General features: G+C 40.4%; 1 protein-coding gene across 6 annotated transcripts in view; it reads left to right on the forward strand.

The window, feature by feature from the left end:
* Positions 1–11460: 11460 nt before the first annotated feature.
* Positions 11461–24540, forward strand: part of NBEA (neurobeachin) — an 844329-nt gene continuing 831249 nt past the window's right edge. For 3 of the 6 annotated variants that reach the window (XM_074959554.1, XM_074959563.1, XM_074959572.1), the window contains exon 1: positions 11461–11756. In XM_074959554.1, coding sequence (XP_074815655.1) covers positions 11487–11756 — 270 coding nt within the window. In that variant the 5' untranslated portion in view covers positions 11461–11486. Of the gene's footprint in view, positions 11757–20686; positions 20692–24540 lie in introns of those variants that run through there. The other 3 variants (XM_074959584.1, XM_074959591.1, XM_074959593.1) reach the window with 2 other exon arrangements.

Genomic DNA, 24540 nt, shown 5'->3' on the forward strand with positions numbered 1-24540 from the left:
ATGTCACCACAACTGGGGCATCTAGAGTGTATCTTTTTGTATTTCACACAGAGAAGCAGAACTGCAGGTGATTTAATAGTCTAAGCTTGCCCTTCAGTTATTACATAGCACTTTTTTTGTCCATAGCCTTGTCATCACTGGTATTTAGGATGCATTAGATAAACTCAGCTCATTAGCTATGCACTGTAGAGCACAGTGCAAATAAGCTCATTTGAAGTGACTCTTGCCCTTTTGATATTGAGTTCTAGTAAGCACAGAAGGAGAATGGTTTGCTCTCAAACACATAGGGCTTGCACCTCTAATCAGGCTTTCGCCCCCAGTAATAAGTAGATAGAATTTGTACCTTTTAAAATAATTTTTCCAAGGGTTTCTACAGCAGAGCTGATCCATCCCAGTAAGGGCTGCTTTCTGGCCTGCTCAGGGGTCACAGTAATTGTGGTGTAAATTACTGCCTATTTGCACCACCTTCTACTCACAAAAAAGGTGCTTCCTTCAGGGGAATCTCTCCTTTCCAGCACCCAGTTTTCTCCTCATTGCACTGCAGACAGCTGCTTCTTCCTTATTAAATAAGGACAGATCCATCATTAATAGATTCTTATTCAAATGTAACATTGAAAGATTGGAATTAAGGTTTGTGCAGGGTTTCATGTATGCACTGAATATGATCCTATTCCTTGAACTGTGTGTATGAGGATATTATTGTTGTTATGTAGTGGGCTAATGCTTTAAGATTAATATTTTGTTGGCCCCTATCAGAAGACAGGATACTGGGATAGATGAACTATTGGTCTGACCCAGTATGGCTGTTCTTTATATATTCTTATTTTCATCCATGAAAACTGAATGAGATCAATAGGGTTGCATGGATATAAATGAAAAACAGAAACTGGCTCTTGTCTTTATGATAGTTTTCCACTTCAAGCTGATAATGATCTTGCTCTTAAGATTCTTTTGGCTACCAATCAAGACCCTTAATTCTGCACTGGGTCTGTCTGCATACACCTGTGTATGTCTGCTTGGAGTCCCACTGAAGTCAGTATGGATCTGCATTATTGAATCATGATGCAGGATGGAAACTTACTTCATTTTTTATGAAGTCATAGAATCAATGGCTGAATACACATCAAGACGAAAATTTCAAAATATTTATACAAACCAAGAGACAAGTAAGTAGGTCAGCAATGTTAAGCTGTTTTTGATAGTTTTAAAAAAAAAGTTTGCCAAACTACCCTGCTTAGCTCGAATTGTGTACCACTGAAGGGAACTTTGTCACTGACCTCAGTGAGTACAGGATCAGGCCTTTTATGAGCATCTGTTATGCCATACACACTTTCACTCAGCTACTATAGGTTCAAATTGTCAATTTCAGTGAAATTCAGAAATACCAGCAATTTATCAAAAATGATACAATTAGGCACTAAAATATCTATGAACTATTCACACAAACAAGCCTATTCATACTTTTAAACCTTCCACTCCCATCTTGGCACATTGTAAATGCTATTTCAACACAGTTGTAATTTAACGGTAATTGTTTGGGGAAATGCTTGCAATGAAGTGTGATAGTTTACTCTACTTGTGTCTCCTGCTGTTGGCAATGCTGTGAAGCTCAGTCAGAGAACAGTGGCCAGCAAAGATAATCTATCTAAACATTTCATTCTCTTCTAGGTAGCTAAAATATTAAATATACAACACAGCATGAACTCTGTCTGCCAATTAAAATTACTTTAACAGATGCAAAGATTTCCTTCTTCTCCAACTAATATAATTGTAATTAGTAACTTGTGATAATGTCATAAGGAATGTTTCATAATAGGGTAATACTCAGCATACTGATTTTACACATTCTCCTTGTAGACATAAAAATTTAAGAACAATAGTAACTGAGTTCAGATGCTAGGGGATTAAAACAATGTCTGTTTATTGTAGCATTTTAATAGGTAAGGCTGAGTTCATATTCTAATTAATAAACTCTTTACCCTGTGAATAATTTGGTGGAAAACAGGCAATTGCTTGATGTTAATCTATGTAGCTAATTACCAGTGATGCTTAGGAAATAGGTCTACTTCAAGGTCTCCATGATTGCCTATTGTTTGCCTACAGACTCCGATCTGTCAAGAGAGGGCCTGGAACTGTATAAAAACCCTTTGGGTCCTGATCCTTTTCATCTCAGATCTGTTTGATGCTTCATGCAGGGGAAGCTTAAATCATAAGCCTGAGATCTCCAGTCCTAATCTGGATCACCTTGAATATGAACATTGGACTATAACATGGACTAATTCTGAAAGAACTGTTTGGAACTACAAAGCTCACCATCTCTACCATGAATCTGATCTCAGAACTGTACTTATGTCTCTATGTATACTGATCTTTTAATAAAAACTTTTTTTAAAATAAATTTGTTTAGTTAATAAGGATTGGCTGTAAACTGGAATATTCATTAACCTGGGAGGTAATAAGAAAAGGAGTACTTGTGGCACCTTAGAGACTAACCAATTTATTTGAGCATAACCTTTCGTGAGCTACAGCTCACTTCATTGGATGCATTCAGCGATGAAGTGAGCTGTAGCTCACGAAAGCTTATGCTCAAATAAATTGGTTAGTCTCTACGGTGCCACAAGTACTCCTTTTTCTTTTTACGAATACAGACTAACACGGCTGCTACTCTGAAACCTGGGAGGTAATGTGTCCAATCCCTTAGGATTAGTAGAACATTCTTATATGATTAAGACTTTCAGTAAGCCTCCTCATATTTGACTTGGATGTCTGAGTGGAGCCTAAGGCTGTATTGCTTTAAGGGAACTGTGTTGTTGGCTTCTGGGTAACCAGTAAGGTATTATAGAAGCTGTTTTGTGCTGGTCTGGTAAATCTAAGTATTGGAATATCCACCAGCTTTGGGGATTGTCTGCCTCATTCTTTGCAGTTCACCCTAATTGAGTAACTCCAGTGTGCCCACCTGGGATCCTGGTCACAACTCTTAAATGTTTTTGAGATTCAGCTTAGTCACTCGATTGTCAGAGAAAAATAAAAAATGATCATATGTTAAATGGGCTAATTGTGAACTCTCAGATTAAAGTTAGAGCAATACTTCAGTTTAGTGAACTAGCATCTCCTGAAAAAGGGCATGCTTTTGAGTAAGTGTTTCAACTAGGGCTGTTGATTACAATGAACTCATGCAATAAAAATAAATAAATTAATGGTGATTAAAAAAATTATCGCAATTAATCGCAGTTTTAATCACACTGTTAAATGTCAATTGGTATTCTATTGTTTAACAACTATTTTTGGATGTTTTCCTACATTTTCAAAGTGTGTACTGCTCAATTCATATTTTTATTACAAATATTTGCACTGTACAAATAGTATTTTTCAATTCACCTCATACAGGTATCATAATGCAATCTCTTTATCGTGAAAGTGCAACTTACAAATATAGATTTGTTTGTTACATAACTGCACTCAAAACAAAGTAAAACTTTAGAGCCTACAAGTCCAGCCAGTCCTACTTCTTATTCAGCCAATTGCTAAGACAAACAAGTTTGTTTACATTTACAGGAGATAATGCTGCTGGCTTCTTATTCACAACGTCATCTGAAAGTGAGAACAGGCTCTTCTGTAGCTGGCACTGCAAGGTATTTACATGCCAGATGTGCTAAACATTCGTATGCTCCAGCTATCATGCCAGAGGACATGCTTCCATGCTGATGACGCTTGTTAAAAAACTAAAGTGTTAATTCAATTTTGACTGAACTCCCTGAGGGAGAATAGTATGTCTCCTGTTCTGTTTTACCTAAATTCTGCTATGTATTTCATATTATAGCAGTCTCAGAAGATGATCCAGCACATGTTCTTCATTTTAAGAACACTTTCACTGCAGATTTGACAAAATGCAAAGAAGGTACCAACGTAAGATTTGTAAAGACAGTTACAGCATTCAACCCAAGGACTAAGAATCTGAAGTGCCTTCCAAAATCTGAGAGGGGTGAGGTGTTGCAAATGCTTTCAGAAGTCTTAAAAGAGCAACACTCCAATGCGGAAACTACAGAACCCGAACCATCAAAAAAAAAAAATCAACCTTCTGCTGGTGGCATCTGACTCGGATGATGAAACTGAACATGTCAGTCTGCACTGCTTTGGATCATTATCGAGCAGAACCCGTCATCAGTATGGATGGACGCACGTCCTGTGGAATGGTGGTTGAAGCATGAAGGGACATATGAATCTTCAGTGCACCTGGCACATAAATATCTTGCAACGCCGGCTACAGTGCCATGCAAACCTTTGTTCTCACATTCAAGTGACATTGTAAACAAGAAGTGGGCAGCATTATGTCCTGCAAATGTAAACAAACTTGTTTGTCTGGGTGACTGGCTGGAGAAGAAGTAGGCCTGCGTGGACTTGTAGGCTCTAAAGTTTTACATTGTTTTATTTTTGAATGCAGTTATTTTTTGTACATATTTCTGCATTTGCACGTTCAACTTTCTTGATAAAGATATTGCACTACAGTACATTTGAGGTGAATTGAAAAATATTTGTTTTTACAGCACATTTTTTAAATCAAAAATATAAAGTGAACTCTGTACACTTTATATTCTGTGTTGTAATTGAAATATTTGAAAATGTAGAAAACATCCCAAAATATTTAAATAAATGGTATTGTTAAACAGTGCGATTAATTTTCTTTAGCATTTGACAGCCCTAGTTTCAACTATTTCTAGCAATTCATGTTGTCACATTTTTTCCTCTTTCTGGGTTTTAACCAGTGGTCCGCCTGACCTAGTAGTCTGATAGACTAATTATCAGGCACAATAGAAAAACCTGTTACATTTCTAATTTTGCATATTAACAAAAAGGAGTCAAAGGCGAGTTTAGATTGTAATTTCTGTTGTTCCCTATAGACCCAAGTCTGTTACCTTTACTAAGATTGAGTAGCACCCTACACCACAAGCAGTTTTATTAATTTCATTCTGCCTACTTACAGAGTACTACTACTGAACTTGAGAAAATATGGGAGTATGGTTTTGTAGACATAGCTTTTAGAGAGGTTTGTTATTACTAGAACTTGCATGCTACATTTCCCCCTTCCCTCTTGAACCTTCACACTAGGAGAAAAGATTGACTCCTAAAGCTAGAATCTCTTCTACCTGATTGTTTTATGGTACATTTATATAAAAATGTGAACAATGTTGCAAAAAAACTACAAACTGAATAAATATTTTTATCTAGATTTTTAAAAATGTATAGATTTTGGTGGTCTTGATTACCTTAACTACTTCCAGGTTTGTGTGTGTGTGTGTGTGTGTGTGTTTAAATTTTTAAAAGATGAAATGGTATGGGAACTTACTACTAGTCATAGTCATGAGAGCAAACTCAAAGTCTATTTTATTATGCAGAATATTAAAAACAGAAGAAAAATTTCAATAACGTCAACTCCACATGGACATTATATTGAATTATGTGGGCAATATTTCACAATAAAATTAAGATTCTAGTCAAATGCTTCTCCTGTAACTGAAATGTCTAGCATCTCATTCTTCAGCCTCTATATCCTTGCTTTTAAAAAACATGTTTTAAGTTTTGTGAGTGAACAAACACAGGCAGGTAGGGACAAAATTAGAAAGGCCAAGGCACAAAACAAGATTAAACTAGCTATAGACATAAACGGTAACAAGAAAACCTTCTACAAATACATTACAAGCAAGAAGACAACCAAGGACTGGGGGGGGGGCAACAGAAAATGTGGAAAGGGCAGAAGTGCTAAATGACTTTTTGTTTCAGTTTTCACCAAAAGATTAGTAGCAATTGGATGTCTAACATAGTGAACACCAGTGAAAATGAGGTAGGATGAGAGGCTAAAGTAGGGAAGGAACAAGTTAGACGTCTTCAAGTTGGTGAGGCCTGATGAAATACATCCTCAAATACTCAAGGAGCTGACCTGAGGAGCTGTCTGAGCTATTAGTAATTAATTATCTTTGAAAACTCATGGGAGAGATTCTAGAGGACTGGCAGAGGGCAAATATAGTGCCCATCTATAAAAAGGGGACTAAGGACAATGTGGCCAATTACAGACCAGTCAGTTTAACTTCAGTACCTGGAAGGTTTCAGAGTAACAGCCGTGTTAGTCTGTATTCGTAAAAAGAAAAAAGAAAAGGAGTACTTGTGGCACCTTAGAGACTAACCAGTTTATTTGAGCATGAGCTTTCGTGAGCTACAGCTCACTTCATCGGATGCATAGCATATTGTGGAAACTGCAGAAGACATTATATACACACAGAGACCATGAAACAAAACTTCCTCCCACCCCACTGTCCTGCTGGTAACAGCTTATCTAAAGTGATCATCACGGAGGGCCATTTCCAGCACAAATCCAGGTTTTCTCACCCTTCCCCCCCCCCCACTGACCCATCTCAGTTCTGAGCTGCAACAGCCCACTATTTTTGTATTTCATTAAAATTTTATAATTGAGACAGAGCATAGCGAAATTAATGTCCTTATTAAGTTGAACAGTTCCATTACTTGTGGTCCAGATTCTGACAGTTCTTTATAAAGCTATGCAAAGTTAGGGAAAGGATAGAAGGAGGCCCCCCTCCTCCAGCAAGTTCCTGGCATGGTGGTGAGAAAGGGGAGGCAGGCAAAGGCATATTCAAGGAACACAGACTTTGCTTTCTCCATGTGTCACTGGAGAGCATATTGCCAAAAAATAGAAAGGGAGTACGGCCATGTCCCTACATCCCCTTTCTCACAAGCCTGTATGGACAAGTACACTGCATCCTTTAAGGAGTGTAGCAGTGAATGTGCTTCCCCTGCATACCAATTTGTTCCAGAGATTTTCCAGGGTAATATCACATCCCATTATATCCATGACTATGGCACTGATCTTGCATACTGAAGTTACTGGGGCTCTGTGCAAGTGCAGGGATTTGCCTGCCCAGAACATCTTGCAAGATTGGGGGTTAGGCCCTGGATCCACAAAGGTAATTAGGCACATAAGTCCTGTTTTTAGATGTCACTGTGATCCCCAAACTGCTACTCAGCTCCCACCTAAACTTGCTTGGAACTTAAGTTTTTGCAGTAAAAGTTTCCTAGGTCCCTAAGTCTTGGCCTCCAAGCATGTGCACTGCTGCCTCACACTAGGCATCTGGCTACCTATCTCCTGCCTAAGTCCCAGAGCAAACTATGAGAACAGGGAAGGTAACCACTCCTCCAATTAAGTCACATGTATTGTCTTACCCAGCTGGCATGCTTAGCGGCCTCCTAACACATCACACACAATAACGGAAGAAAGACAAGAACCTCCCTTATAATCTTTAGCCCAGGGGTTAGAGCACTCATCAGGCATGTGTGTCACCATCCATTCAAGTCCCCTCTCTGCCTCATGAGGTGAAGTGATTTGAACAAGACTGTCACCTCAAGTGAATGTCCTAACCCCTGGGCTAGAGAGTCACTCTCTCTGGCTCAATGAATAATTAATCATTCAGTTACTGAGTTAAGTGGAACAACCTCAATAGGAGAGACTGAGGGAGATTCATAGTAGACTAGCCCAGAACCCAGGGGTTAGACCACTCATATGAGAGGTAGTAGATCCCTGTTCAAATCCCATCTCATTAGGCAGAGGGAGGATCTGAATCAGTGGTCTGTCACATCCCAGCTGAATGTTCTAACCACTGGGCTAAAAGTTATAAGGGAGCTCCTCCAGGGCTGTTTTCTGTATAGTTAAGCAGCCTCTGCGCACAACTACTGGATCAGGTCCCATACTCATCTTAGGTGGAGAAGCACTTATCTTCCCCCACTTCATGGCTCACCTGCCTTGTTACAGCCCACACTTAGGTACCAATCACCATGAGGGGGCGGGGCTTAGCATATACCCATCTCATCAGCATCTCCCACTGACTAACATAAGTGGCTCCCCATCTAGTGTTCTGGCTTTGTAGATCATGTGCAAAGTTGCCTCCCTCTCCCCATCCATCATACTAACTCAGGCTTTGTGGATCACAGCATTGTGCCTGTGATTTTTCTAGTCACCTAAAAGTTATGCATTGTGATGCTGAGCATTGCAACACCTAGGTGACTGTCTGGTCCATGAATGGAACACTTATTTCAATGGGAGCTGTGTGCACAGCCTATATCAAAATCAAAGAGAACATTAGTTAGAAAAATTTGGATATTTTTTTTTCCCTTTTAATTTTCAATATGATGAAGTGCAAAGGAAGCAGCAAATAAGCACCAAAGCTGAGATTAGTTTAGAGCAGAGTTTAATGTTAAGACTTTTTTCCTTTCAGAAAGTCAGTGCTAAAATAATGTTCACATTAGCTGAACAACACTCCTCACATTTAAATGTTGCCGATCAAAAAGCAAAGGGTATTGATTAAAGACAACTATTCTATACACTGATCCAGCTTAAAAACCACCTCATTTCATAAACTTATTTCTAAAAAATAATGTGATCTTCAGAATTAAAAGAAGCTTGTAATTAACAGCTGATGTGGGGAATTTTCTTCCCTTCTCTCTCAGTATTTCCTTATATTCCGTACTGCGTATTTAATTACTTTAACAGAGGAAACAGCAGTCAACATTGTTCTGTCTCAGTTCAAGTCCTGAATTGAAAATATCATACTTATATAGTGTTTCACAAATACAACTTTTTCCTCTTGCAACTTTTGCAGAGACACACAATTTTTTTGTAATCTAAAGATCAAGAGTGTAAATTAAAGCACAATCTGCCATGAATGGTCTGCAATAAGAAAGTATAAACAATAGGAGTCCAAACTATGATTCTGTTGTTTTTAAATGAAGCTACCTAAATATGGGGAATGGATATGGTCTTTGAAATAGGTGGGGAATGTGGTGGTCTTGAAAGCTGAAAGTTTCTGTTAATTATACCTTTAGCCCTCAAAAATTAATACAAAACCCTTAAGAAACGTTGTGCTTTTCTCAAAAAAGGATAAAATTCTAAGAGAAGATTACATTTTACAGAATAAACATACTGGAAAAACACTTTGAACAGTTAAAATAACAGAAACAAGCTTACTCTACCATCACCACACAAACTTGAGAACCGCTCAACTCTAAGACAAACTTACCCATCCATCATGCAGGTTCATTGAAATGGTCATTAATGTTTTTATTTGTTTTCAGGGTGGTGCAATCAGACAGCATTAACATTTTTTGAGTAACTTTAATTAAGCATTTGTATACCTTTGGTTTGTTTGCAAGGTAAAACCTTAATTTGAAATCGACAGGCATTCACAGGTTTGTGGGTTTTTTTGAGAAAACTACCGTGTTCTCTTTTAAAAAAATATTTAAGTAAAATAAGCTATAGTTGAAAGAATCTATTACTTAGGTTAAGGTTTTTGCCTGGGAACTTTCTTAGTTTTTTACAAATATTTTTAAATTGCTGAGCAACAGAATTCAGTGCAAACTCTGTAAGCTGTGCAAAGTTGCAGGAGGAATCTTGTGAACTGTAAAGAAATTAATCTCTTTCCTTTCAAGATAGCCCCCCTCTTGTTTCCCTATTCTCCCCTATTGAACTTTTTGTTGCTTTCTCTCTTTTGCTTCTTCCATATAGGAGGAGACAGACAGGGTTCTCTGACAGCATGTACCCTCTTCATGGCTGTGTGTGTCTGGGCTATGCATATTGCGTGGGATTCACAAAGGTACATAGGTGCTTAATTCCCACTGATCCACCTTATCACCAGGTGCTGTAACCCTCAGGGGGATGCTAACTGAGTTCTGTTGACCAATTGTGGCAGATGCAGCTTGTTAACCCAATCTGGATATGAGCAGCGGGAATGAGCACTTTAATAAGATTATTTTAAGGATTGGAATCAAGATGTTCTAAGAGATGAACTCTAGAATCAACTAAGTCTGAGGGTAAAACTGAATCCCACACAATTGATTAGTGTTTTTGAACAAAGTGGGAACTACTCCCATGTGTATGTGAGAAAAGTCTGTGTATATAACTTTAAATATTCAAATAATTGTTACTTGAGCTTGCTCAGAACAAGTAACAGACACTTCTCTCCTTTACTCTAGCTTAAGAAATAGGCTTGAAGGAACTGATTACTATGAGATATCACTGAAGCCAAGAATTTAGCAGAATTGATAAGGATTAGACAGTCATATGCATGTATAACACATGCCAGTGTTATACAATAAATACTAAAAGGAACTTGGGAAGGGATATAAACCCTCAATTTTTGGGGCATAACCCAGCCTTTAACTACTGAGAGGGTAGGTGGAAAGCTTTCCCTGAGGCCAGGATATTTGATAACTGCCTACTGTGGGAGTTTTTTCCTCTCAAATAGCCAGTGCTAGCCACTGTCAATGCGAGGATACTGAACTTAACGGTCTGGCTAAGCACTATCTTTGTCTCAGAACCAAAACCTCGGAACGTTAGGAAAATCTTTGTTGCTTCATTCACTGAGCTTTAAAATCCCTGTTTCTGAAACTGCTTGGGTGATTTTCCCTAAACTTTCAGCCCTGGTATGACAAAGTGGAAGGGCTGGGGTTTCAAAATCGGCTTTCTAAAACTTCAGTCAGGAAGCAGAGGCAGGGCACATTACGAGTGAGCAGCTTGTCTTGTGCCTCCACAGTGCCTAGCAGCAGCACCCCCTGGTTTGAAGTGTACATATATATGGTTTACAGTTTTGTTCAATGGCTTTCAGCACCCCCCCCCCCACTATAAAACATTGTTCCAAGACCCCTAGTAGTGGGTGCTAGAGATGGCTTTGCAGCAGATGGGTCATCAGCAGCGAGTCAGGGCCCCAATCAAGGCTGTGGCCCCAGAGGCGGGCGGTGAGTATACAGGCTCAGCAGGGCCCCGGTTCTCCCCGGCGCTGCCGCGGGTCTCGGCAGCCCCAGTACCCCCGTGCCCCGCCCGCAGGGAGCTATGGGGTCAGGGCAGGGGCAGGTGGTGTCTCTGCCACCCCAGCCTCAGGTGCGTAACCCGCACCCGGGTGCACCCTGCGGGGGCGGCGACGCTAGAGCCCGGCCACTCTGGGTCTGGCGCAGCCCGACGCACCTGCTCACCTGTCCGCAGCTCAGGGGAGAGGGGGGCGCGCGGCCCGGCCCCGCCCCGCCCCCTCCCCCCATGGGCTCAGCGCAGGCGCCCTGGCGGCTAGCGCAGGCAGGGGGCGGCAACATGGCGGAGTGAGCGGCGGCGGCGGCAGCGGCTCCGGCTCCACAACAACAGCGGCGGCATCGGCGGCTCGCGGACCTGTGCCCAGCCCGCTTCCCAGCGCCGCCTCCGGGCCGGGCGCGGCGGCTGCTTCTCCTCCGGCCCCGCTGCGGGGAGGCGGCCCCGGGCGGGCGAGCGGGCTCCGGCTAACGGGGCAGCGGCGCCCATAATAATCCCTCATTATAGTGGAGCGGCTGCTGGGACGGTCCCTGCGCCTCGGACCGACTCCCTGCGGCCCCGCCGGGCGCTGCTGCGGTGGAGGCTGGGCTGGGCTCGGCCGGGGGCAGGTGCCGGAGGGCGCGGGGGGTAGATGGCGAGTGAGAAGCCGGTGTCAGGGCCGGACCCGCAGCCCGCGGGGCTCGTCCCTGTCGGGGCCGGAGGAGGCGGTGGCGGTGGCGGCAGCGCCGCGGTGATGGGGGAGCTGCGAGCGTCGGGCTCCGGGTCCGTGGTGCTCCCCGCGGGGATGATTAACCCGTCGGTGCCGATCCGCAACATCCGCATGAAATTCGCCGTCCTCATCGGACTCATCCAGGTCGGCGAGGTCAGCAACCGGGACATCGTGGAGACCGTGCTCAACCTGGTAAGGGGCCGGCACCCCTCCCCGCCAGCAGGGCCAGGGCAGCCCGCGCCCCCTGCCGACCCCCCGAGGGACCCAGGCACTCACTACGCACCCTCCCCAGCCGGCGACTTCCCTTCCCCACGGACCCCACCCATTCCCCCCCTGCCAATTCCCACCACTGCTCCCTCCTAATCCTAAAACCATGCGTATCCATGGATTGCCTCTTCGCCGCCCCGATCCCTTGCATGCACCCATTGCTCCCTCTTCACCCCTAGGAGAGACCCTTTCCTCTCGCATGCTCCACCTTTCCCCATAATGCCGGTTTGTGAGCCGCACGCTCATCCGTATGCAACCCACTCGCTCTGCCGTGTACCTAATGGCTCCTTCCTCACCTTGTGCGAGAGACCCATCTGCTCAGCCTAAACTCCACACAGGACCTCAGCTAGTGAAACAAACACGTACTCTTTACAGTCTAATATCCTTCCTCCTCCCCCTGTGCTGTCTTCTGTTGTGGAAGTGGAGTGGGTGCAATTTATGTTTATTATATATGAGAACCAGTAATCGAAAACTTCAGGTGCTTGCAAACTGCCAGATAGCCTGACGACTTATTCCTCTGAAGAAAAGGGGCATTTGTTGTTGTATCTGTTTTTAATTGTATAAAATTGAAATGCAGCACGAGCTGGTATCTTTCTTTGGAGATGCAAATGTTTGAAAGATTTAACCCTGTTAGCTTGGAGCTAATCAGTTTTGATATGTTGAGGAGGAGAGTTTTTGCGTCATTTTAATAAGTGTGTATTGCTACACTCTGTTGTAAGGGATTAGTTTGCTCATGTCTTAATCCCCTGTTCTAGTGTACCAAACTGCATTCTTGCCTCCAGAATTAAGGGTGTCAAAAAGGTCTGTGTGTTGAAAATCATTATTGCATGTGTATAAAACACACAACAGGAAAAGGATGTTACAGTGTAACTCCTCGGTCATTCACTCGATGGTATGAAAGAGTTACTGCAAGATTGTATGACTTAATGTTTTTGCGCTACCTACACCAAAGCCTGGGAAACCTACAGAAGTCTAAGGAGAGGGAAAAAATGGATCTAAAAATGAATCACTGCAGCAAAGCTTTTGAAAGCAGTTCAGTCAACAAAATATGTCCTCAGTTTTACTTATGAAGTAGGATAGAAAGCCACTGCTTAAGACTGAAGGGCACTTAATTTAAACTACCCTTCTAACAAACAAGTTTAAAATGTTAAACTTACGTTCATTTTGTAACAAAAACATGCACAGAGATAAAATTGTATCTGGCACTTTAAAACCATGTATTCTTCCAATGGTTGACAATTATTTGCATTTTGACCTAATGCAGGCTGAATGGAAGAGCTGCAGCATTCAGAGAGAGATGTGGGTTGGTTAGATCACTTTAATCTTTATGGTTTATGTGGATACACAAGAGTTAAAGCTCTTGTTTTGTGAATATGTCAAGTCAAAGACAGACAACTGTCTGTCTTTTCAAGCTATTTTGTCATCTTAAAATTATCTTTACAAGTAACCTTTCAGATAAACTATTGTGGTACAAGTTGTCAGAACTTGATATTCATCACTTTATTGGATATTATCCATTCATTTTACAGTAGCACTGGGAATAGGGAAATAACATGAAGTGATATTTCTTTTAGTAGCTTCAGATAGATCATTACATAAGTGTAGAGTGCTTAATCTTTTTCCTGTGTTTATCCTCCTTTGTTGGTATTGCTAATCAAAAGGGAGGAAGCTTAAATCTGACAGCCTAATTGCTGATACAAAGACTAACATTACTTTTTGTGTTTGGTGATATTTCTTGGAAAGTCATAAAATGTTTGTTTAAACTATTTGGTTACAGGACCTACCCACTGTTTAGTTAATGTTGAAAGGTACGCACTTAAATCTAGAAATATGAATAAAGGTTATAGTAATGCTTTCAGCATCAGGGGACACACGTGAACATAAAACCACTTGGGAAGCTACTGCAGTAGCTATGCATTCTGGATAAGTCATTGCTTAACAGATGGACTCGGGCATACAATAGCAGAGAGAGAATATCATCTTTCTTTGATGTGGAAATATAATCTAACACTCTCCAGTGCACTGAATAATTAGTGTGCATTTATGCTTATATTTTGGAAGTTAATTTACTCACAAGTAAAACAAACAAAATGAGCCTGGAAGCTAGAAAACAAAATTATGATGGTATATCCCGTAAACTACCAACGTTCCCCTGCTGCTGCATTATTGATTTTTAGCTCCAAGTATTTAAAATGAAATGCATTTCTTTATTTTTAGCATTTTTTCTTTTTTGAGGAAAAGCTTGAGGTTGAGGGAAACAATTTATAGTTGCTAAACTGTACTGTTTATGAATGAGTGTCCTTTAGTTGTGTGTGCTAATGTGAATGGGCATTGTTTAAAGTGCTGTCTTCAATGACTTCTTGGATAAAATGATATAGTGTGCCAGTCTGACAATCATCGTGCCTTTAACTATCCCGTAGCATGTACACAAGCCATTTGGAGTTATCTAGCTTTCCTTTGTTTAAGGGAGTATACAGTGGGTTGGGCTTTTCTTGTTACCTTACAGGTGGCTGTCACAGTAATGTCTGATTCTTGAAAAATGACCTCTGCGATACAGTATGTATGATGAAAATATTCTCTGTATCCAAACATACCACAGAATTAAGAAATTGCAGTCTCTGAATTGATGCCGAGCCGGCGATAATGTTGGGAAATCCTGGTGTGAGATCATTAAAATAAAACTACAACATAACCATCAACTATTCTAATCACTACATATAACTAAAAGTGAATAAACTACTTAAGAATGCCCTTGAATCACTTTTTATACTTTGTTTGTCTCAAATGGACTAGGTTTTGACTGAGAAATTCTGCTCATCTGTGGCATATGGGAAAGGTACAAAGATTGAGGTTTAAGTGTTATTGTTGTTCACAATTGTTTAAAATAAACTGCTGCCTACGTGTAATCAATTTATTAAATAACTTATCTTAAATTAACTCTGAAAAATCTGTTTGAGTATTCCAAAATTATGCTGCATTTCTTGCATTTTAACCTGTCCCATCAAGTGATCCAGTCTGAAGTAGTACATCGTGTACTATTTAAAAATCAACTTTTGACACTGCAGTGACGTAGTACCGTTGTATCTTGTAGTACAGGAAGATACTGTGACAACCACAGGTACTTCTGGAGTGGGAATATTGGGTATGTAATGGTGCCCTCTGTAGCAACAAAACAGCACACTCAGGCTACATTCTACTCTCATTTTTACTCATGCAATCCCACATATGTCATGGTAGACTTTGGCCCTTAATTATATTTATATTGATACCCCAGCACTGGTTTAAATGTTCCAGAATTAAATAACTGGTTCATTAAAACATTTATCTATTCCTTAGTCAAATATTTACTATAGGGATGTTTTCCTTTGAAGATTTTTTCTTGTGGAGTCAAATTGTCCAGGAGTTTTATTTACCTCCATGTGTTCTGATATAGGTTAGTTTTGAACTGTCGATTGTGGGGTTTAGTATCAAATTTACTCCTTTTCCCATATTTCTTATGAAAGGTCATCTTGAAACTGAAAGGGTAGCTAGATAATGGTAATTATAGAAGATGCTATGTTGACTGTCAATAAAACATCTATTGGGTCACTAACCAGAGTGCATATGGTTCCTGTCAGTGCTCAAAGTAAGTTTAAGGTGTGAAGCCAGGTAGAAAGAGGATGGCTGAAGCCTGGCATAACTTCGAGACATAGAATTTTTTAAAGGGGGGTGGGAGGAGGTATTGTTTCATGGTGTCTGTGTATATAATAATGTCTTCTGCAATTTCCACAGTATGCATCCGATGAAGTGAGCTGTAGCTCACGAAAGCTCATGCTCAAATAAATTGTTTAGTCTCTAAGGTGCCACAAGTACTCCTTTTCTTTTTGCGAATACAGACTAACATGGCTGTTACTCTGAAACCAGTGTTTAAAGAGGAACTTGCACAGGTATAACTACATCAGTGTAGTTATGTTGGTGCAGCCCTTTAATGTAGATACATGGCATTGATGTAGAATGGGGGTTGCAATTTACAGATGCATCTTAGGCTGGTGCAGTGCAGCACATCTGCACTGAGGATTTGTGGGGTGAAATAGAGCCTAAGGTATCTTAAAGTTGTTGTTTCAGGGTGTGCGTCTTCCAGATGTTAGAAGTAAATGCTGTATTAGTTTACATTTTATTTGCACTTGGGAGGGTTTCTTAACTGTAAAGGCTAGGGTGCCTTTTTTTTTTTAATGAAAGCTTAATTTGCTGTAGCAGATGAGGTAAGATCCCTGTTTACTAGTGGAAGTTTCCTCTCCCCTTTGAGTCAAGCCTTATGATATGTTATGGCTCTCCTAGTGATAGTTCAGTGTAGGGAATTAACTTTTTATTGCCCTTGGCACTGACAGTTTCTCTTGCTACAGTGTATTTGGAAACTAACTTTCTTTATAAATGTAAGAACAAACAAAAGCATATAAAATCATGATGATAGCACTGTATTACTGATGGTATACTTAATGGTTAAACTCAGGTGTTTGGCAATTTCTAACTTTCCTTTTGTATTGAAAGTTCTGATGGACGGTCCCATAAAAAAGCAAGATCTGGTTAATCTGTCAGTTTGTTTTTCAAGTATTAGAAATATGCTGTAAAATATTTTCCAGAAAGTTTGTAGTGCACTAAATCAAATGTTGTGTTTACATATCTATGTAAAAAACTGTCATGAGTGCAGTCACTTGTGGAATGTGCTCTTAAGATTGAAAATAATTGTTACAAGTAGTAAAGTACTACTTAGTATGCTTGTTTTCATTTAAAAAAAAAAAAAAAAAAAGCACAGTGACATTCCGAATAGATGATTATTTCATGTGTCTGTCTGGAAGTGCACATAGTTAAAAAAAAAAAAAAAAAAAAAAAAAAAGGCAGCACAATTGCATTTGTTTAAATTAAACCTTCAAATTAATGTTTGTTTCAGAATGAATAGCCATTCTACACCAATGATGGATTTCTAATAATGGGTTTTCATTTAAACACAGGAATATTTAATACAGTATTCACAGACGAACACGAAAATAACAAGCTGAAGTTACAAACATTTTTACATCAACATCCAATTTGTATATCGTTAAACAGAAAGGGGGAAAGGTGAATAACTCCTTCGTATACATGGGGGTGTATATCAAAATATGGCTTAGAAAGGAACTGTCAATCTGAACTATTGAGCTGGAACCAAAACCTGCATAATATAAAACTTATGATTTTCTCTCAGTTTCTCCTTGTGTATACATCTCTTTACATAATTGTCTGGAGTATATATGCATGGTGTATGTGATATGGTGATGGGACCATCAGGGAAAGTGGAGCTGGAGCCAAGGCACAAAAGCTCTTCAGAAGTCCGCACCTAAAGCTCACTTAAGTTGCTTAGGGCATGTTGGCTCCCAGAAAAGTACTCAAAGTCTGTTGTGAGGTAGAGCTAGGGTTGCCACGCATCTGGGTTTTACCCAGACAGTCTGGTTTTTGGCTTCTGTGTCCAGGTGCCATTTAGGGTTGCCAGGTGCCTGGCTTTCAACCAGAAAGCCAAAAAGCCTGCTCAGCCAGGGTTGCCTCCTACCTGCAGGCAGGCTCCTTGTCAGGCTGCAGCAGCTCCCATTCCAGCCCTAGAACAGAGGGAGCACAGTTTGGTTGAGGGGAGGTGGAGATGATCCAGCGAATGACAGGGACGTGAGGGAGAGGAGTGAGTGATGGAGGGCAGGGTCTTGGGTCGGGGGGGGGGGCGAGGGGAAGAGGTGGAGCAGAGGTTGTGTCTTGAGGTCCAGTTATCAGCAAATTGAAAGGAAGCAACCCTAGATGGAGCAGAGAACATAAATGTGACTTGAAGGGTTGTGGAGGAGAACTGGAATGTCTGAAGAGGCATACTGGGAGGCCCAGAGGCAGCAAGGGTCTATTTTGGGTGATGGTGGGGAAATGGGATATCTGGAGGGTGATGTGAGTTTCTAGGGTCAAACTGTGGGGGAGCTGGAATGTTGAGGGAGTCCATGGGATAGAGTATCAGAGGGGTAGCCATTTTAGTCTGTATTATGTTGTCTTTGAAAAGTGTCCATGCAGCTTGCAGGGATTTCACTCTAGTCACTGTACCTTTTAATTTCTGGTTTCAGAGTAACAGCCGTGTTAGTCTGTATTCGCAAAAAGAAAAGGAGTACTTGTGGCACCTTAGAGACTAACCAATTTATTTGAGCATGAGCTTTCGTGAGCTACAGCTCACTTCATCGGACGCATACTGTGGAAACTGCAGAAGACATTATATGCACAGAGACCATGAAACAATACCGCCTCCCACCCCACTCTCCTGCTGGTAATAGCTTATCTAAAGTGATCATCAAGTTGGGCCATTTCCAGCACAAATCCAGGTTTTCTCACCCTCCGCCCCCCCCCACACAAACTCACTCTCCTGCTGGTAATAGCCTATCCAAAGTGACCACTCTCCTTACAATGTGCAACTAACCTCCTAATTTTTGCATAGTTCTCCTTTCTGAAATTAAATGCCACAGTGTTGGGCTGTTGAGGTGTTCTTCCTACCACAGGGATGTTAAATGTTGTTATATTATGGTCACTGTTTCCAAGCGGTCCTGTTATAGTTACCTCTTGGACCAGATCCTGCGCTCCACTCAGGACTAGATCGAGAGTTGCGTCTCCCCTTGTGGGTTCCTGTACCAGCTGCTCCAAGAAGCAGTCATTTAAAGTATCAAGAAATTTTGTCTCTGCATTTCGTCCTGAGGTGACATGTACCCAGTCAATATGGGGATAATTGAAATTCCCCACTATTATTAAATTTTTTATTTTGATAGTCTCTCTAATCTCCCTTAGCATTTCATCGTCATTATCATTGTCCTGGTCAGTTGGTTGATAATACATCTCTATTGTTATATTCTTCTTAGAGCATGGAATTACAATCCATAGAGATTCTGTGGAACGTGTGGATTCATTTAAGATTTTTATTTCATTTGATTCTACATTTTCTTTCACATATAGTACCACTCCCTCCCCCCGCATGACCTGTTCTGTCCTTCTGATATATTTTGTACCCCGGAATGATTGTGTCCCATTGATTGTCCTCACTCCACCAGGTTTCTGTGATGCCTATTATATCAATATTCCCCTTTAACACGAGGCACTCTAGTTCACCCATCTTATTATTTAGACTTCTAGCATTTGTGTACAAGCATTTCTTAAAAACTTGTCACTGTTTATTTGTCTGCCCTTTTCTGATGTGTCAGATTCTTTATGTGCATGTTTCTCGTCTGATCTTGCCCATACTTTGTCCTCTTTTATCCCCTCCTCCTGACTAAAACTTAGAGAATCTCTATCAATAGACTCTCCTCTAAGAGAAGTCTCTGTCCGATCCACGTGCGCCTCTGCAGCAATCTGCTTTCCCCCATCTCTTAACATTAAAAAGGTTGCAGAGCAGTTTTTAAACTAAGTGCCAGCAGTCTGGATCCACTTTGGTTTAGGTGGAGCCCATCCTTCCTGTATAGGCTCTCCCTATCCCAAAAGTTTCCCCAGTTCCTAATAAATCTAAACCCCTCCTCTCTACACCATCGTCTCATCCACGCAGTGAGACTCTGAAGCTCTGCCTGCCTACCTGGCCCTGCACGTGGAACTGGAAGCATTTCTAAGAATGCCACCATAGAGGTCCTGGATTTCAATCTCTTTCCTAGCAGGCTAAATTTGGCTTCCAGGACATCTCTCCTACCCTTCCCTATGTCATTGGTACCTACATGTACCACAACCACCAGCTCCTCCCTAGCACTACACATAAGTCTATCTGGATGCCTCAAGAGAGCCGCAACCTTCGCACCAGGCAGGTAAGTCACCATACGGTTCTCCCGGTCATCACAAACCCAGCTATCTAGGTTTCTAATGATCGAATCTCCCATTACTAACACCTGCCTTTTCCTAATGACTGGAGTTCCCTCCCCCAGAGAGGTAACCTCAGTGTGAGAGGATATCCCAACATCATCTGGAAGGAGGGTCCCAACTATGGGAAGGTTTCCCTCTGTTCCCATTGACTGCTCTCCTTCTCTGGGCCTTTCATCCTCCTTAGCAGCGCAGGGGCTGTCTGACGGGAGGTGAGACAAATCTACAGTGTCCCGGAAAGCCTCATTAACATACCTCTCTGCCTCCCTTTGCTCCTCCAGTTCCGCCACCCTGGCCTCCAAAGCCCGTACACAGTCTTTGAGGGCCAGGAGCTCCTTGCACCGAACGCACACATACACCACCCGCCCACAGGGCAGGTAATCATACATACTACACCGAATGCAATAAACAGGATAGCCCCCACTCTGCTGCTGGGATTCTATCTGCATTTTCTCCTACAGCTACCTAGGTTAAAGATAGGGTTTTGTTTAAATCAAGAAGTTTTGATTATAGTTTAGTTTAAAGGTTTTAGAGAATGGCAAGTGTACCTTGCCCCCCTTCCCACTGGGGGAAATCTATTTTAGGGTTTTATAAAGCAACCATCATTGTTAAAACCACAATTACTAGAAGGCCAGTGGAAGTACCTGAAATTACTTTACTTTAAACTTTTTTTTTTAAATTGACAATGTCTTTAAGACCTGCTAGGCATGCAGTGACTTTAAAATATTAAATATTGCACCTATATAACATTTGTCACAAAAAAGACTCACTATTCAGTAACCATGTTTATGTATTTCTTTAGTTGAAGTGTTTTGTGTACCTATACTGTCCAAAATAATTTGTATGAACAAACGAGCAGGAAAATGCTTACATTTTAACTCCATATGCAAGGAAAGAATCTGCAGTCTTTAGATTATTCCAGTAGGTACTTAGTCCTTTTGTTCAGTGTTTGTACAGAGCCAAGCAAAAAGGGTTCTGATCTGCAACTGGTTCTTGTAGGCACTATGATTATACAAATAATAACTAATATGATTATACAGTTTTATTGGCTTGCAAGCTATAGTATTGCAATATAATCTCAGGGTGGATTGATTTAAATCACCAATTTTAATCATGATTTAAATCAGCAGGCAGGAAAACTTGATTTAAATTGTGCTTTTCAATTATTTGTCTAAAGAAGGGTTGAGTCTCACTGGTTGGTAACCATTAAAACATTGATTTGCAACTAAATATAGCCTTTACACTGTTTGGTGCTGCTTTTACTAACCAGGGGGTATGCTCCATCTCTACACATTTAAGGTATTGCATAGCTTGGCTTATATTTATTCAGACACTTAATTTTTCAATTTTTTGTCAGAATATGGTGAATGATACATTTCTTATTCACTGGATTGATGTTTTTAATTCTATTTGTGTGAAGCTCTGTTTGGATGGAAATTAAAATGCAGAAAACATTTTAGAATGATTTTTTTATAGTTAATAAAACTACCTTAAATGTGCTGGATACATTAAATTATCAAAATGTGGTTAATATAACAGATTTATTAAGCAAAATACTATCTTTAGTTAGTGAAATAAACTGATCTGGTCATCATGCCCTTCAAAATTTTAGATCTAGTAGATCTCAGCGTCACATTAAATTTTTATTCATAGATTGAAAGAGGAAAACAAACTTCCCTATTTTTTCTACTCCCAGTTAGTGCTTCAAGCTTGACTCAACTAGTCATTGAACTGAATAGTTGCATATTGCATGTAGTTGCTATTACTGTTGACCATATGACTAACACTTTTCTAGTGTCAATTTTGTTTACTTCCTTTTTCACAGAATCTGCAGCACTTTGAAAAGGTAAAATTGATAGGTGGATTTTTGTTCAGTTTCCTTGATGAATATAAACATACTGAATATAAACAAACATGTCCTGGTCACTTTAGTCAATGTCAACCTGTGACCTTATCCTAGTCCTTAAAATAGAGCTCTTCTGTGTTCAGCAACCGTGTAGAACAGGGGTAGTCAATTATTTTTTGTTAAGGTATAGTCAAGGTCCAGATTCTAGAGAAAATAATAAAAATAACAACGATAAGATTTTGGAGTCTGTTCAAAAGTGTCTGATGGTACGGTTTTGGCCTTCAGTCTGCCTGTTCACTACCTCTGCTGTAGAACCTGTTGACATTGAGATTTGCAGCTGATTCCTTTTCTTTGGATCACACTCAGACCCATTATTCAGGAGATGGGCAAGAAACATGTGGCATGATTAAATTGCCCTTGTGCTGGTACTTGCTAGATGCTTTCATCTTCCTTCTGTTTGTTTAATGCTATTTTCCTTGATAATGCTTCTAAAGTAAAATTTGCATCTGCATGTGGATTTTAGAGACCTCTGAAATACTGGCTCTAAAATCAGAAGCTTTGCTCTCAAGATTAAACTTCCAGAAGGAGCCCCTGCAGGATGCTGGCAGAGAGCAGCTAATGTGCACAACATACATGCTCAAAGAAACAAAAGGCAGGGTTCAAACTCGCAGTATGTGGATGCTGTTCAGGTTCGATGGCCACACCATATCATTCTTGAAACTACCATTGACATCAAGCTGTCTGCATACACTCTGGCTTGCAGCAGAGCTCCAGTGCTGTTGTAGATGTGCAAATGACTTTAACTAATCAACTTGGCTCAAGCCACATTGCAGATTCAGCTTTTACCCTAAGTAACTTGTTAAACATAGTTTCCCTAAAGCGGCAATGGATGCCAGACTCTAGCTAAGAAGTCCTGAATAGGTACTATCAGGCTGGGGAGATTCACAGGCATAGTATGAACTCCAGGTGTGGGGAGAAAAAAGTTAAGGGGTATAAAATATTGATGGGGGTGATTTTTCTAGGGTACTGAATCTTGGGATCCTCTTGACCTCCTATTTAGACCATTTACCCTATTCTGATTCCCTTGAGGCATAACAGTTTTCAGGGTGATCTGAATAGGCATATGGATTTTGGAGCACTTGGACAAACCATTGTTTAAACAAGAAACTAATCTCATTCTTCACTGTAGTGATGTTGCTGGCCCAGTGTAATAGTGATTTCAGGTTTTCAGCTTCTGTGTTAAATTATTTTCTGTTTGTGTACTTTTGGGTGCTTTAGATCCTTGTAACTTCCTAGAAACATGGTTTGTATAGGTTTATTTGAACCGATTGTATATATTTGAGATGAAAGCAGTTTTTGAAAGAGAAAATTCACAAGGTCTTTTAAAAATGGTTTCCTTTGTATACAAATTTAATTGTTACCACGCGTGCACGGTGTAATTTAACATGTTTTTATGTGTGACCAAGAAGTGAATCAGAGGATGCACAGGAAGTGATGCAGGCTATAATTTATTGAAGACGGTGTGATTAAGACATGAGTTTGATTGAAAATCCATGTAAAGAAACTTGAAGTTTTGTGGAGGCTTGCTTGTGCTTTCAAAACAAAATGCTGGGTCTTGAAAAATTACAGCTAGTATTTTTTGTTTAGTCTGCAAATTGAAATCCTAGGTAAATAGGATTACATATCTTAGTGAGATCTTTTTAGCACTATAATAAATATGCTTGAGGCATTGTTGAACATTACTGCTTACAGTTGTGTTACTGAGGAATTTAGCATTTTGTAACAGTTGTTAACTCCAGTCATTACTATGGATTGTAAACTGTTTTCAGCCTTTTGCATTGTAGCACTTTTTTTATGCTATGGGTCTGATTCTTCTCTCATCTACACTACTGTAAATTATGAGTAAATAATTTTAAGGAATGGAGTTGCACTGGTTTAAGTGAAGACAAAAGCAGATCCAGAGTTTTCATTCCCATATATAATTTTTTATTTTTCCTTAGATATTTATTTCACTAATATTTGAAAACTATTTAAATCAATTAAGTAAAAAATGCATGGAAAAGCTATTGTTCCTCATTGTCTATGGGGACAGTGTCAAGTAGGGGAGAAATGCATTGTCCGCTTTGTTGCGACCTAGCTTTGTTTTCTGAGATGATAGATTTGCTTAGGGAGTTGAAACTGTCCTTCATGCTAAATATATGGAGAAACTTTGTGCCATCTGTGGCTTAATACCTCACTTGAAAAGGCCAAGACACAAGTTATTTTTAAACAAGTGGTTGTTAAGCCCTTGCTCAAAAAACTACACAGCAAATTATTAGTCATTTTAGTGACCACCTTCAGAGCTGCTGTGGGAGCAAAACCAGTTGTATATGAATTCTACATTCTCTCAATTCCTAATAGTCATGGGTTCAGCTTGATGTATGCAGTGGAGGGTGGAATTGTATAAATGGGTTTGATCTCTTCCTGGTGATGAACAAGGGTAGGGTGTCCATCTTGACCTTATAGGTGTTTTGGTAATAGTTGACAGAATGAAGTCCAAGTGACTCATTTAAAGGATCATGCTGAGCTGAACAGTAATCTCACTCTTTAGTAGTTTCACTTTTTCCTCTGAGAGATCATGCAGAATAGGGATGGGCAGGTGCTTGTCCTCCACAGCACTTGCACATGCAGGTTTTGTACATGGATTGGTCGGGTAATTTCTGCTTTTCAATATGAATGTGAAGCTACTTAGACTTCTAGAGGGGGAGTGTCACCAGTAAACTTTTGGCACTGAGCTTTTCATATTTAATGAATCCCAAAGTCTATAGTTTTACTCCTCCAGTGTCTGAGATTGGGATGAAAGTATGAGATTTGTAGAGGTCAATTTAGCCAAGACACAAGTTATGTTTGTTAGTAGGGGAGGCATTTCGGTGAATGGATGAAAGCTTGTGACTGTGCTATGCTATTTAAAAATAGGTGCCCAACTTTCACCCTGATGGCTTAGAGTTTTGAGATCTT

This window comes from Natator depressus, chromosome 1, assembly GCF_965152275.1.
Source record: "Natator depressus isolate rNatDep1 chromosome 1, rNatDep2.hap1, whole genome shotgun sequence".
Lineage (NCBI taxonomy): Eukaryota > Metazoa > Chordata > Testudines > Cheloniidae > Natator > Natator depressus.